Genomic DNA, 15948 nt, shown 5'->3' with positions numbered 1-15948 from the left:
TTATTGAAAAGAATAAGACATATATTTGGACTCAATTTATTTTCGACCCCTTTCTCGTGTATATAGGATTGATACTTAATATATTCTCTAGCATATGAACCAAAGAAAGTTCTAAATAAACCTAATGCTGTGTTAGGTAGCAAGGAAGTAGCAAGGAAGGAAGAGATGTGGAGATAAAATAGGAAGGAAATAATAAATTTAAAGAAAGGAGAATAAGAATGATGACTCATCATTCCTACTTTACAAATTTTCATTTGCCAAAAAATAGGCGAAGAGAGCAGTTTGTTTGGATGTAAAATATTTTTCAGAAAATATTTTTTTAATTTTTTCGGTATTTGATTGTTGTAAAATATTTAGGAAGAAAAAAATATTAAAATTTAACAAAAATAATTTATCTATTAATTTTTGACATATTATTTTACATGTCCCATCGATGGATTCACCTCAATTTCGACGTAGATTAGAAAAAAAAAAATTCCAAAAAGAATATTTTACCTTGAAACAAACGGAATCTAAATATTATCATAAATTATACAAGTTTTAAATTAGAGTACTATTCTTTATAAATTATAATAATATAAATATTATTGAATATAATTGTAAAAACAATTAAAACTTTCTATTTTATTATCTCTTAACGAACATAATAAATTACGAGTTTATTCTCTTCTCTTTTATTCAACCGAACAAAAAGAATGATATACACAATCTCTTTCCTAGGATGTCTTATCGATCAATTCTTCTCTCTCTTCTATCCAATTTTTTTTTTTTTCCTATCGAATAGAGCATAAAAGAATTCCAGTGTAATTTATTTATTTTCTAGCCACGGCACAAAATGCTACTCTATGGACTAAATTTTATTTTTTACTTTGAATTATTTCAATTAATGAAATCTCATCATATAAGAGGATTCTTCCTTAATTAAAATATTTATACACACAAAAAAGAAAGAAATTAGAAATTAGGTTGTAACTTGGATTGGTCAACCTGAACCCAATTTGATTTTTTACGGGCATTATTTTTACAATTAAAGTTGGGCCTGGTTGAAAAATCTCAACCCAAAATTAATTGGAGTTGAGTTTGAGTTGAGGTACTAGTAACTTGAACTCAACCCGAATTTGAATGGATTAAGGTATCTTCTTGAATTTTTTCATCATGAACGTTCCATTGTAGTATGATCTGCGATGCAACTCAGCTACAAAACTTTTCTGTTGCAACTCTTTCAGAGAAATTAAGCTGCAGTATGCCAGTATATATGCCCCCCTCACATCGAATGACATTGTTATTTACCCAAGAAATCCTAATTGTTTTGCTGTGGCATGCAGGTTGTGATGAGTATGCTGGTGTCTATGACATCAGAAAATACCAATGGGACGCGTCAACTAATGTAGGCAGACCTGTAAACGTGATTGGCATACTCTTGACTCTTACAATGATCAGCTCATTTACTTGTTCAAGAAGAACATGGGGAGGGGGTCCTGATCCGTCGTCTCTCTCACATGAAGATTTAGAGAAACTGGAAGATTCACAAGTTTTCTTGGGCCATAAATTCACGAGCGGATAAAGGAGCGAGTTTCTTTGGTCCCAATGATGAATACGTTATGAGTGGATCCGATGGTGGTCATATATTTATTTGGAAGAAGAAGGGAGGTGAAGTTGTGTGTTTAATGGTGGGTGATGAGAACAATATAAATCATCCCGAGCCTCATCCATATATGCCTGTTCTTGCTAGCTGTGGTGGAATACAAAATAATAATGTCAAACTCTGGGCTCCTATGTCAAATGATGTTCTTCCACTGCCTCAAGACGCAGACAAGGTACGATGTTAATGTTTTTTAGCTTATCAGTTAATTGATTGCTTTTTGGGGCTGGTCACAGAGAGAGAGAGAGAGAGACTAAGGTACTGAATTATTTGTCACTTAGATTGTTTTATTTACATTTTGCTTGTCTACAACCAGATTATGGAGTCTAAAAAGGCAAGAAAGGGAGGATGATTTAGATCGATGATATGCTTATCCCTGATTGGAGGCAAGCACAGGCTCCTATTGAGGAAGAAGAAGCAGCATGGCTTATCTTTTAGGAAAAAGTGCAAAAAAAACCCGTGAACTATGGGGGTTTTGCAACTAACCCCCCGGAACTACAAGAAACCCTTCTGAACTTTCAATTTTTTGCAATTTGCCCACTCAGGTCATTGGAAAAGAAAAAAGACTAAGTTGCCCTTTTAATAAAACGACGCAGTTTGGTGGATGATATCAGTTTCACTTATTGACGTGGCACAGAAAATCTAACCGACCAATAACATTTGGACAACGCAACTAGATAAGGATTGCTATCTCACACACATCTAAACCTAACCCACCTTCCTTCATTCACGGCAAAGACACAGAGAGGAGAAAAGGAAGCCATTGTCAGCCTTCTCTTCAAATCGGCCTTCTTTTCAAACCGAATCAACATAAAACCCTAAAAAACGTTTGCCTTAAAGTCTGGGACTCGCATTCAGTAACTCTCTTACTCTAATTAACTGATTTTTCTTATATGTGTGTATATCAATTTTGTTATATATTGACGAAGCTCATGTATGTCTGTTTGTTGCTTTGTTCATGAGTTTTTCTTGCTTTGTACAATATCTTTGTCGAAATTTTAAAGGACAGGAGTAAAAGTTTGTAATTGATGTTGTTGTGACCTTTTAGATTTCGCTTTTGTTCATGCCATTTTAGAACTCTGATGTTATAGTTGATGTATCATTTTTTTGAAAGGTCCGAGGTATAATGTCTTTGCAGTGGTTTTTCTTCTTCTTCATGTCGACTAGTCTCTGTCTAAAAACCTACTCTGTTGTTATTGTTTCTTTCTATTGTCTGCATAAATAGTATACAATCTCTTTGTTTCATGACTTTTTGTGACATGGTGGTCCCTCTGTGTTTGTCAAAGACCTGATATGCTTTGTAGTGGTCCTTTTTTGTATTTAATTTTGACCCACTATTATTGATTACATTGTCTATATTATATAGTGGTCCCTTATGTTAGTAAATATGCACCATGTGTTATGTAATTGTACCCCAATTGCATACTGACATACATAGTAATCATGTATATAAATTATTGAATTGTCTCTATTATTTGTATTGTCTCTATTATTTGTACACTTAGTGAATGGTGTGTCTCTGTCATTGTCTATATTGAGGTTTTCTGTACCCACTTGTTGTTGTAGATAGAAGATATGTCTACCATTGAACTTCATCATGGGGGTATATTTGAGAAATCACACCCTATGACATACTTAAGAGGAAATATAACTGAATTTGAAAAAATAGACCCTGACATGATGTCATATATTGAGGTTCAAAGGATGGCAACTGGATTAGGGTATGGGGTGATTAGTGAAGTGTTCTACAAAGTACTTTATGAGTGGCAACAATTCAGAGAAGTGAAGTGTGATTTAAATGTGTTTAGGATGTTTTATGACCATGATGCTCATGGAAAAATGTCTGTTGTGAAATTATACATTGTTGCACCTTTGTTGAATGTGGCAGAGAATGAGGTCAACTCAGATGCTGATTTAAGATGGGATTATCTAATGAGTGATACCCAACTCATTACTCCTGTGTCAAGTGAGTATAGTCCTAGTGATGAGTTGATAAGTCTGTGTGAATCTGATGATGAATGTGTTGATAATGGTTATATGCACCAGGATTACATTCCTTCAAGGGATTTGGGGGAAAAAGAACTAGAATTAGGCATGAAATTTGGGTCAGCTGTTGATTTTAGGTTGGCACTTAGGGAAAATGCATTGAAAAACTAGTTTGATATAATGTTCACAAGGAATGATGAAGATAGGGTAACTGCAGTGTGCAAGGCTGAATGTGGTTGGAGGATACATGCAAGTAAACCTGAAAATGAAGATTGTTTGATTATTAAGACCTATGTGCCAGAACATACTAACTGTTTATGGTTTCATTCAAATGGACAGGCCTCATCAACCTTCTTAGCAAACAAATATTGTGAACAAGTGAGATTGAACCCTAAGATACCTTTGGGAACACTTAAGAGCACAATTGCATTTGAAATGAACATTGATGTGTCCACACATAAAGTGTATAGGGCAAAAAGAAAGGTATTAGAAATGATAGAGGGGAATGATGTTGAGCAGTATGGTAAAATGAGGGATTACTGTAGCTTGATATTGAGAACCAACCCTGGTAGTGGAGTTAAAATACAAACTGAGCCCACTGTTGATGAAAGTGTTAAAAGGTTTCAAAGAGTCTTTATTTGTTATTATGCAATGATAGCTAGTTTTAAACAAGGTTGTAGGCCACTAATTGGTGTAGATGTATGCTTCCTAAAGGTTCGTTATGGTGGTCATCTACTGATTCCTAAAGGTTCGTTATGGTGGTCATCTACTGAGTGCAGTGTCCATGGATGGGAATAGTCAAATGTTCCCAGTTGCAATTGCAGTGGTAGAGTGTGAGACAAGAGATTCTTGGGAATGGTTCATGGGAGAGTTGATGGATGCTGTAGGGCCATACAATGATATATCCTTCATATCTGATAGGCAGAAGGTAAAATGTATATTAATGTGTGGTCAGACACTTCCTTCCACACACACTTACCTGCACACACATATTACCTACACACACTTATCTGCACACACTCAATTGAACACACATTTACCTACACACACACTCATACCTGCACACACTCACACACTCAGACCTGCACAGACACTCACCTCTGCACACACTCACACTCACACCTACACACACACTTACCTATACACACACTCACACATGCACACACACTCACGTACTCACACCTGCACACACCCACACCCACACACACACTTACCTATTCACACACTCACACCTGCACACACTCACACACTCACACATGCACACACACTCACCTCTGCACACATTCACAAACTTACCAACACACACACACACACTCACATATGCACACACACTCACACCTGCACACACATACTTACTTATTCACATATTCACACCTGCACACACTCACACACTCACACTTGCACACACACTCACCTCTGCACACACTTACACACTCACACCTACACATACACTTACCAACACACACACATTCACACATGTACACACACTCACACATTCACACCTGCACACACTCACACACTCACCTCTGCACACACTCATACACTCACACCTACACACACACTTACCTACACACACACTCACACCTGCACATACTCACACCTACACACTCTAACATATGCACACACACTCACACACTCACACCTGTACACACTCACACCTTCACACCTGTACACACTCATACCCTCATACCTGCACACACTCACACATGCACACGCACTCACACCTTCACACCTGCACACATTCATACCTGCACATACTCACACACTCACACATGCACACACACTCACCTCTGCACACACTCACACCTACACACACACTAATTGACAGTTTGATGTCCTATTTACAGGGTTTAGTAGAAACCTTTGAGAGAATGATGGAGGGATCAGATCATAGGTTTTGTGTGAGGCATCTTTATGAGAATTTCAAGCTCAGATTCAAAGGCCAGCAATTGAAGATTCAATTATGGGAGGCTGCAAGGGCATACACTGAAGTAGATTTCCAGCAACACGTGACAAAAATGAGAGAGTTAAATGTTGAAGCTCATGATTGGTTGACAAAGGTGCCGGTTCATTTGTGGTCAAGGTCAGCCTTCACTGACACTTCAAAAAATGATTTGGTTATTAATAACATTTGTGAGAGTTGGAATGTTGTAATCGTTGAAGCAAGAGATAAGCCGATTATATACATGCTTGAGTGGATTAAAAGGCATTTAATATTAAGGTTTCAGTGTAAGAGGGAGTGGATGCATACACAATTTAGGTTGTTATGTCCAGATATCCAAAAGGCATTAAACAAAGTGACACAACAAGCTTGCATGTGTAAGGTTCATTATGCTGGTGATGACAAGTATGAAGTTCAATGCTATGGAATCAGCGAGGCTGTTGACCTTGATAAACATACCTGCAGCTGCAGAGTTTGGAACTTAACTAGTATTCCTTGTAGGCATGCAGTGGCATGCATATTTACTAAAAGGGACTCTCCAGAGTCATATGTTCACCCATTTTATCACAGAGAAACCTATATGAAGTGTTATAGTGGTATGATTTTTCTAATTCCAATGGGAATGTTGATGAAAGCTGATAGTATTGACACATTACTTCCACCACACTATAGGAAACCCACTGGTAGGCCAAAGAAGGTTAAGAACAAGAAGAATGATAATCCCAAAGGTTTAACCAAGCTTAACAGATCAAAGGAAAGTCTGAAATGTTCCAAGTGCAAGGAAAATGGTAATAACTCAAGGACTTGCAAATTACCTGAGCCATTGGTCATTGACAGACCTCCACCAAAAAGGGGTGGTAGACCACCAAGTGTTGGAAGAGGGAAAACAAGAGGACCTGATGGGATGCCTGCAAGAGAAAGAGGAAGAAGGGGTGGTAGAGACAGGAGCCAGAGGACTTGATATTCCAACTCCAATTGCAAATCAAGAGGTATAGTTATATTTTAATTTAGTAAAAATTACCATATTCACAGCTTTAAAATTATATATCATATTCAAGCTCACTTATTGTTTTACCACTTTTCATTTCAGGTTCAAAATATACCATTTTCTCAATTGTCACAAACTTAAGCATCATCTTCTAGGTATAATGACAATAGTCCTATATTGAATGCTATGGTTTGTTTGTTACTTTTAACTGCATGGTTTGTTTGTTGTTTTTAAGTTTCCGAAGATCATATAATCTGCTAATTAACTTGATTTATAATCTGCTAATTAACTTAAATTATTTTGGTTTGCTTTTTAACTGCATGGTTACCACTTCGTTTTGTTTCATTGACAGATCAATGATGGAAAGTGAGTATGCATGCTGGTAGTGAAAATGGCCACAGAGTTGATGATGATCTTGCTGATGAATGTTTTGTTATATTTATAACTATTGTTGACATGAAGACTCCCATTTTTTTGGTGATTGTTCAAGTGAATGGAGTGAAGACATGTTACATTATAATGGCACTTTGTTTACTGTCAGTATGTTATATGATCATGTGGAAGACTAGTACAAAACTAACCTGTTTATTGTCAGCCTTTTTGTTTATTGTCAGTCTGTGTATGAAGACTTTGTTATGAATGTATGACATGTTCTATCACTCTATTTATCAGTGTTTTAACTGCTGCATTTATTTTGGGAACACTTTTATTAAGTGAAGGTCAGATCACCAAGTGCATTGAATATGAAGTGAATTGCAGTGCACTTAGATCAATTAAGTGAAGGTCATGTTAACTAAGTCTGTCACTTTGGCACTTACAACTCAAGTGTATAACAGGTGCAGTGTCAAAAACTGAATTATAATGGCTTTCATTTTTGCTATAAATGTATAACAGGTACAGTGCCAAAAACTGAATTATAATGGCATTCATTTTTCAAGACAAGTGTATAACAGGTGCAGTGCCAAAAACTTGCAATTCCAATAAGAAAATTCAACCCCCAAAACCTTGCACTTCCAATCACTATCATAACCTGTACTGCACTATCATTCAGCAAACCAAAATCACCTAATTTTGGTCTTATTGCATGACAAATATAAATTGCAAATGCCAAAATAGATGTTCATTCTCATTCATACAACACCACCTTCAACAAAACAGATTGAATTTTCATTCATCTCAAACTTTTACAAGATTTTGATTCATACAACATACAATCAGAAAATTCAACCCTCAAAATACATGTTCAACATACAACACTACAATCGGATTTTTCAACTCCCAAAATACATGTTCATTCATACAACAACATACTACTATATCCCAACATTCACTTCACAAAAAGGCAAACAAATAGCACCATAACTGGCAGGCCAAATAAAAACATGCTTCCAACTAACATTGACTTAGCAATTGCAATGAAATTACTGATGGACACAACTTGACATACTCAACCTTCATGTTCCTTTTGTATAGCTTCACCCAAACCAGCCGAAGGAGTCCATCATTCGAAAAAATTACAAACCCTATCCTTGCAATTGAAAAACAACTTCCCAGGATTGTCGTTTGACTCAGAGATCAACACAGCTGCCATTTTGTCACAACAACATTTCCTATTCCTGAAAGGGCCCCTTCGCACCACACCACGAAATCCATGTCTTGCAGATGGTTCATAACTCATTTTCTGTAAATATACGCACACACAGAGAAGGAGAACGAGAAGGAAATGGACATCAAAACTGACAGCATCGCGAAGATGAAAATAGAAGTAAAGATGGATGATAACACTTACCAACACTTGTATCGATTTTCTGACCGCGATTATTACCTAAATTAACAGTCGATTGAGCACCAAGAACAACAACAGAAAACCCTAGCAGTTGCAGAGTTCGTGATTTGGGGATATTTGGGTAAAGCCGTGTTTGGCTTTGTCGGTCCATTATAAGGAATTGGATATTGGGGTATAACCGTATAACGGTTAGAAATTAAGGGCACTATTGTCATTTCATGCTTCTAAGGGCAATATCGTCTTTTAAAAAATTCACTCAAATTTAACGGCTATATTTCACCGGACCTTGGCCGGATGGGGTGATCTGTAACTTTTTTGCATAGTTCAGGGGGTTTCTTACATTTTTTGAAGTTTAGGGGGTTAGTTGCAGGTTTTTCCATAGTTCAGGGGTTTTTTTTTGCACTTTTCCCTATCTTTTAGGATTGTCAAATGTTTAATCCCCTTGGAAGGAGGGTTTTACAGAAAATTCCACATGAGTGCAACCACTGGCTAGAGTTTCGCCAATGACGCCTTCATGGTTGGGTAGTTGGATTGCTCCTCGTTGTCTTCGGGAGCCCGACTTTGAACTTTTGCTTTTCTAACTTCTAATCTAACATTATTGCCTTGAAAGAAAAAAAAAAATCTATGAGCAAAACTTGTTTCTTCTTATTCCCTTCCTACTGGCAATTTTTTATTTGTTTTCATGCTTTGCAACATCAGTCTAGCAATACAAGGTTGGAATTGGAACCAAAATTGGACTACAACTTGTTTCAAGTTGGAATTAAATTTTCGGAGTATTAATGAGTTATTTTTGACTACCAAGTTCAATAATTTGAGTGCATATAGCAAAAAAAAAAAAAAATGTCGAGTGAGATATTGTAAATAATCTACTGATTATATTATCTTATGCTCGACTGAGATTGCTAATTTGTTTTTCATTTGTAAATATGTATGCAAGTAAATGTAGTATTTGTTATTTATTTACTTTTACAGTAATGCTATCTCTATCACGAGATTTTTTGTGATTACGTACAAAGAGGCACGAAATTACTACTTGAAAGAGGACCAAATGAGAATTATATAGTTAAAATTTCGTTTAAAAATTTATTATCAGTATTTTACATGAGTCAGTCAAAATTTTACATTTTTGTTCTTGTCTAAATTATATTATTAACTTGTGTGATATACTGTTAATGAGTTTTTTGAACGAAATTTTGTACATAATCATAAAAAAAAAGAAGAAGGAAGATCTCATGTAAAATCTCATGAGAGAGACATCATAGTAGCATTGTTCTTACTTTTATTAAGAGGACGAGTCTTGGAGTGACGGTAAAATTACTCTATAACTTAGAGGTCAAAACCTCTTATTTTTAATATATCCAACTCTTCTCGAAAATAAAAAAAATCACAACCTTCCCTTCACAGTTCTAAACAAAGAATTTTCAGAAAAATCCAACTTCTCTTTTTGTTTTAGTAAAACCCATAATTGTTTTTCAAATTTACACAGGCATAATGGTGGATTCAAGCGAAATATTGCTGCATTTAATTATTTATAAATATATATATTTTCAAAATTCGTTTATAATTTTACTGCAACATAAAAAAATATTGAATGGAAAGGACGTGGATAAGTTTCATTCATGATAAATTTAATCAGCCTACAGGTCAAATAGATACAGTTACTAATGTATTATTCAATGACTTAATTGATAAGGTGCTTAATTTTTTTTTTTAAAGTTAAAACTACATATATTCTAGGGAGCAATCAAGAAGAAAAAGTAGAGTCAATTGTTTGAGAATTTGAATGCGAATTTGAATTTGAATTTGACTAATGCTTAAAATAAAAAATAATATATGGGCTGAATTTGACTAATACTTTAAAGGTCTGACCCAAATAAGTATCTAAATATTTTGGAACAGAAGCATTTGTTAATGAGGAGTGCCCATCTTCGATTGAGTGAAAAATAAGTTTTAATTAATACTATTTTTTATTTATTTAGAACTATAAAACTTTAACTTTTAAAACTAAATTACCCTTGTACTTGTAGATAAATAACTTTCATTTTTAATTTGCTTCCATACCTTATTCTTTCCACTCTTTTTTTTTAAAAAAAAAAATTATTTTTAACTATTTATACTATATACATATATACAAGTTTACTGTGGATAGTTTCTTGTTGTTTCTCCCCTCTTTTTTAGATCCATATTAAAGAGAAAAAAAAAAAAAAAATCTCATGTGTTTTTTTCAATTCTTTCCTTTTCTTTGTTCACATATATAGGAGTTATATATTGTGAAGAACAATACTTAATTTCTTATTAGTGATGATCTATAATATAGTGACCACTTATGTTGATCAATAATAAATAGATATGTCATATTTAATTACCAAATTAAATATTCTCGCTAGTGAAGACTTAAGTATTATCCTATTGTGAATGAATTGAGAAACCATATTTTTCTTGTTTTATATATTAACTATATATATAGAAAGAAAATAAAGACAACAGTTAAAAATAAAGACAACAACTAAAAATAAAGAAAAAATAAAGTTAAATAAATGTAACAAAGGAAAGAAAAAAGTTATTAGGTATAATCACGAAATAAAAAAAAAAAGAAATAATTTAAAAAGGTAATTTGATTAAAAAAAAGTTTTATAATTTAAAAATAAAATAAAAAGAGATAATAATTACAACTCATATAAATATATTTTTTTTAATTAATTAAGCTCTATCAATCAATTAAACACAAAGCAGTATTCCAATCCAAGTTTGAATGTGAAAGTATAACGCCGTTATGTTATGATAGTATATTAGTATTATATTTACATTACATAAAACGAGGACCCCCCAAAGCCCCTGAAAAAATTCTCTCTCTTTACGTGAGAGAGAATGATCTTTGCAACGCTTTTATTCCTCTGAATTTAGTGAAAATTATACTAAAATGGAGGCTGTTTATAGGGGTCGTGGATATGGCTTGTTGGGTATTTGCAGGAGGGAGATGGGTTTATCTCAGCCTCGAACCTTCGCTCGCCAAATTTCTGCTTCAGAGGTTTTATGCTTCCCCCTCTCCTATATGTGTGTGTGTGTGTGTGTGTCTCTCTCTCTCTCTTCAAGCACAAAAATACATGCTTCTTAATTATCAGTAGTAGGAGTTTTTGCTAACTATTTTTTCAACAATAAAACTCTAATTCTGTTTATGAACCTAGGTTTTTATGCTATGCCAGGTTTATACATTTTGATTATGATCGATTGTATAATGTGAAAGGATTTTTGATGAATTGAGTTGGTTTGAATAAGAAGTATTAATTTTTGAACTTTTTAGGGCATGTTTGATTGTTTTATGGAAACCAAGTAGTTTTAGTGTATGCAAAATAAATTCAATATTGGAATTGGCCTCTTGGGTTTACTAAAAATAAATAAAATATTGCCACAAGTATATGGAATTAGTTTTTAGTGATAGCATGAAATTTCCCATTTTAAAGTTTCACTATTATTTGTGTTGGTTGCTATTAGTTTTTGTAATGGACATCTATGATGTTACATTTGTAAATAGAGATAAATATATGAATAATACTCATTATCAAAAGTTTCACAGTTATTGGTGTCAATTTAATGCCTTTTTTGGGGGCAATGTATTCAAAAAAAATTTATTTTTTATTTTTATTTTTATTTATTTTTATGTGTTTTAAGTTTTACATATGATTATATATATATACGAATATAATTGGCAATATAATTTCCCTTGGATATCCAATTTCCATAGCGATTCAGTTTGTCAGGAGTCTCTGTAATTGGCAAATACCAACATAATTTGCTGATTGGAATTTTTATTGTTGCAATTAGCTAATTCTTTCTGTTACAGGGCATTGTGAAACAAATTGATCTATATGGGAAATTAAATGGTCATGAGGGTTTTGTAAACACAGTGGAATTCAATTCCACAGGCGACCTTCTTGTGTCAGGTTCTGATGACAGACAAGTTATGATTTGGAATTGGGCAATGAAAGGATTAAAGTTGTCATATCATTCTGGCCACTTAGAGGAGATATTGCATACAAGAATCATGCCATTCACTGATGATCGGAAAATAGTAACTTGTTCTGCTGATGGCCAGGTGAATTTGAGCATATATTATTTGTTCTATTTCAATATGCTCTTTTAAATAATCTGTCTCCTTGTTATATATATTTTGATGTGCAGTGCATGTGTCAATTTAGTAGTCCTGCTTTACTATTGTAACCTTGATTTCTTTGATTTTAATTATGAAGTTATTTCAGAGCCTTTATGTTCTCCCCGCTTTGGTTGATTAATCTAGCTTATAGCTTCTTACTTATTGTGCTCAGGCCATTATTTTGACGTTTCATCCACGCTCCTTGTTTGCTTACAAATTCGGACAATAAGCTGTGAATAAACTTTGCACTTTTATGGATTAGGGTATCTTCTATGAACTGTTGTCATGAACTTTCCACCTTGCAGGTTAGGCTTGGCCTGGTTATGGAGCATGGCAAAGTTGAAACAAAAACGATTGGGAGGCACCAAGGTAGTGTACATAATCTTGCTGTGGAGCCAGGAAGTCCCGACATATTGTTTAGCTGTGGCGAGGATGGTTTTGTTCAACGCGTATGTCAATTATAGTGTCTTCGTTGTATATGACAATTCATACTTCAATTTTAGTTTACGGATCTTTCTCTTTTGCAGTATGATCTGCGAAGCAACTCAGCTACAAAGCTTTTCTGTTGCTCCTCTTTCACAGAAAATGAGCAGAAGTGTTTGAGCCCGATCAAATTGTATTCTATTGTCATTGACCCAAGAAATCCTAATTATTTTGCTGTGGGAGGTACTGATAAGTATGCTCGTGTCTATGACATCAGAAAATACCAATGGGGTGTGTCAACTAATTTAGGCAGACCTGTAAACACATTTTACCCTCGTCCGGGGATTCCAGATCCTGATGTTCAAATCACGGGATTGGCATACTCTAACACGAGTGAGCTTCTCGTCTCTTACAATGACGATCTCATTTACTTGTTCCAGAAGAACATGGGGATGGGTCCTGATCCGTCGTCTGCCTCAAGTGAAGATTTACAGGAAGATCCACAAGTTTACTTGGGCCATAGGAATGCAAAAATGGTTAAACGAGTGAGTTTCTTTGGTCCTAATGATGAATTCGTTATGAGTGGATCCGATTGTTGGCATATATTTATTTGGAAGAAGAAGGGAGGTGAACTTGTGCGTTTAATGGTGGATGATGAGGACATTGCAAGTACTCTCGAGCCTCATCCACATATGCCAGTTCTTGCTACCTGTGGATTAGAAAATAATGTAAAACTCTGGGCTCCTATGTCAAATGATGTTCTTCCCCTGCCTCAAGACGTAGACGAGGTACGTACCATCTCCATGTTTTGCTTATTAGTTAATCCATTGTTTTTGTTGCTGGTCACAAGATGTTTTATTTACATTTTGCTTGTCTACAAACCAGATTATGGAGTCTAATAGGCAGGATAGGGAGCACCATTTAAGTACGAGGCAAGCACTGACTGATAGTGAGGAAGATGATGTTGAGAGTGAGGAAGAACTTGATGAAGATGAAGCGGCTTATATTATAGGACTTTCATATTATTACCACTTTGGGGAGGGTTCTACAGGAAATTCCGCAGACTGCAACATTAACTAGAGTTTTGTGTACCTTTTCAGTCAGCAAAAATTGTTTCTTTTTTTTTTTTTTTTTTGCCTCTTATATGCAGTTTCTAACGAATCGGTGTCTTGGAATTGGAACTAGAATTGGACTGCGACTACTTTAAGCTGCACGGTTTTTGGTTTTGATCATATGGTCGCTTCATTCTAATTTGGAGGTCTCAAGTTAGCATCCATAAATAAACTGCGCCGATCACACAACCTCATTGTATGTGAATTCAGAGTTGATATATATTTCTATCATCTATTTAACTATACTCCAAAATAAACAGAGAATTTTCAGAAAAATCCAACGACTCTTTTGGTTTCAGGGAAATCCATGACTGATTAACAAATTTACGCACGGATAATGGTGGTTTCTAACAAAATATTGCTGTATTTAATTGTTTTTAATATCCATTTTGTTCGAAATTTGTTTTTAATTTTACTGCAACATGAAAATACATCGAAAAGGGGTGGACAAGTTTCATTCATGACAAATTTAATAAGGGTAATAATAGTCTACTGGTGAAATAGATAAAGTGACTTATATCGATCCAATGGGAACAATCAAAAAGAAAAAAGCAGTGTGTTAATTTGTCAACAAAAATAGTGACTAAAATTAAGATGAGTTGAGATAAAATTCGAAAATATATGAAAGTCCGTGATTTATGATCTTACATAAAGTTAAATTATGTTTAATATATATATATATACACACTCATATAGTACTGATGTCTTACTCCTTTATGTGATAACCATTAAATTAGATCTAATGGTCACATTTCAAACCCACTTTTACGCTTTCTTTTTAACATAAAACCACTACCACTATTTATTATTTTCAAATTTTTCGAAACTTTCCTTTTAATACAAAACCACTATCACTCTTCATTTCTGGAAATCATGTCTCACCCACTAATAGGATTTTGTTTTCTTTGAAAAAAAAGAATTATAAGTGTTAAAAAATTATTGTATACCTCTCTAAATGCATCCTTTTAAAAATTAGAAATTCAATTTATTTTTCTCAGACCCCTTTGTCACAAATTATCTCATCTTCCTTATTATTATTTATTTATTTATTTATTTTCAGATTTTAACCAGTTGTAAACACATTTCAATTACTCATCAATATCATAATAACTCAAACAATATCATGTTTCTAGTTCTACCATAATAACAAAAATTTATTGATGTAATGAGGAGATTGATTACAAAACATACTATTATTCTATTAAATTTCATATTTCCTTTGTAAATTAGTTTTTTTGCTTAGTGTTTTATTTAATATTGCTATTATTATACTATCATTACTATTATTTTTCATTATCATCAAAAATTATTATTTTATTATTTATTTTTTTCATTATTAAGTGGTAGATGCAATTTTCTCACACTTTTTTTTTTTTTTTTTTTTTCAAAGAAAACAAAAATTCAAATTAGTGGTGGTGATACGTGATTTCCAAAGGTGAACAAATTTCTATTTTTATTTTTTTGGTACTTACCTTTTATTATTATAATTAGTTGTAGTGGTAAATATTAAATTTGGAAATTATAAATACTGATATTGGTTTTGTATTAAAAAGAAAATATATAGGTGTGTTTGGAATGTTACCATTAGATCTAATCTAATGGTCACTGTAGAAAGTGTGGAAAAAATTTCTTTCTCCATGGAGCAAGAGATCAGTACTTTATATATATATATATATATATATATATTACACTTACTCACATTAACTAATTTAAAGAAAGCTTGAGAATGCAGCATTTTGAGAGAGATAAATTTTAAATATTTATCTTGGAGGATCCAAGTCCATGCTCAATAACCCCCTCTCCTTAAAATTTGTAAATTTTTTTTTTCATAAAATAACCAAGTTGCCCATACACTCAATTTTATTTATTTATTTACAATATATATTTTTAAGAAGGTCAGAATTATAAATCTCAAACGT

At 33.7% G+C, this 15948-nt stretch overlaps 2 protein-coding genes across 4 annotated transcripts; both read left to right on the top strand.

Moving 5' to 3' along the window:
* Positions 1–2378: 2378 nt before the first annotated feature.
* On the top strand, positions 2379–7205 carry LOC132269519 (uncharacterized). Of its 3 annotated transcripts, XM_059770748.1 has the most exons (5): positions 2379–2499; positions 4408–4556; positions 5476–6559; positions 6661–6713; positions 6911–7205. In XM_059770748.1, coding segments are annotated over exons 1-3 (1206 nt in total). In that variant the 5' UTR covers positions 2379–2498; the 3' UTR covers positions 6532–6559; positions 6661–6713; positions 6911–7205. The 3 variants fall into 3 exon arrangements, with proteins under 3 accessions (XP_059626731.1, XP_059626732.1, XP_059626730.1); XM_059770749.1 differs by having other exon boundaries at positions 2379–4556; XM_059770747.1 differs by lacking the exons at positions 2379–2499; positions 4408–4556 and having other exon boundaries at positions 4563–6559.
* A 3963-nt stretch (positions 7206–11168) lies between these two features.
* Positions 11169–14130, top strand: LOC132269518 (uncharacterized). The gene is made up of 5 exons (XM_059770746.1): positions 11169–11372; positions 12186–12437; positions 12800–12943; positions 13022–13705; positions 13803–14130. The coding sequence occupies exons 1-5, from the start codon at positions 11265–11267 to the stop codon at positions 13995–13997; spliced, it is 1383 nt and encodes a 460-aa protein (XP_059626729.1). The 5' UTR covers positions 11169–11264; the 3' UTR covers positions 13998–14130.
* The last annotated feature ends 1818 nt before the right edge of the window (positions 14131–15948 follow it).

The sequence above is a fragment of the Cornus florida genome, unplaced genomic scaffold (genome assembly GCF_030987335.1).
Source record: "Cornus florida cultivar Cherokee Brave unplaced genomic scaffold, ASM3098733v1 CherokeeBrave_3.0.0_Hap2_Chr08, whole genome shotgun sequence".
Taxonomy (NCBI): domain Eukaryota; kingdom Viridiplantae; phylum Streptophyta; class Magnoliopsida; order Cornales; family Cornaceae; genus Cornus; species Cornus florida.
Note: the sequence above shows the minus strand (reverse complement) of the source record. Positions and strands in the feature narration are given on the sequence as shown.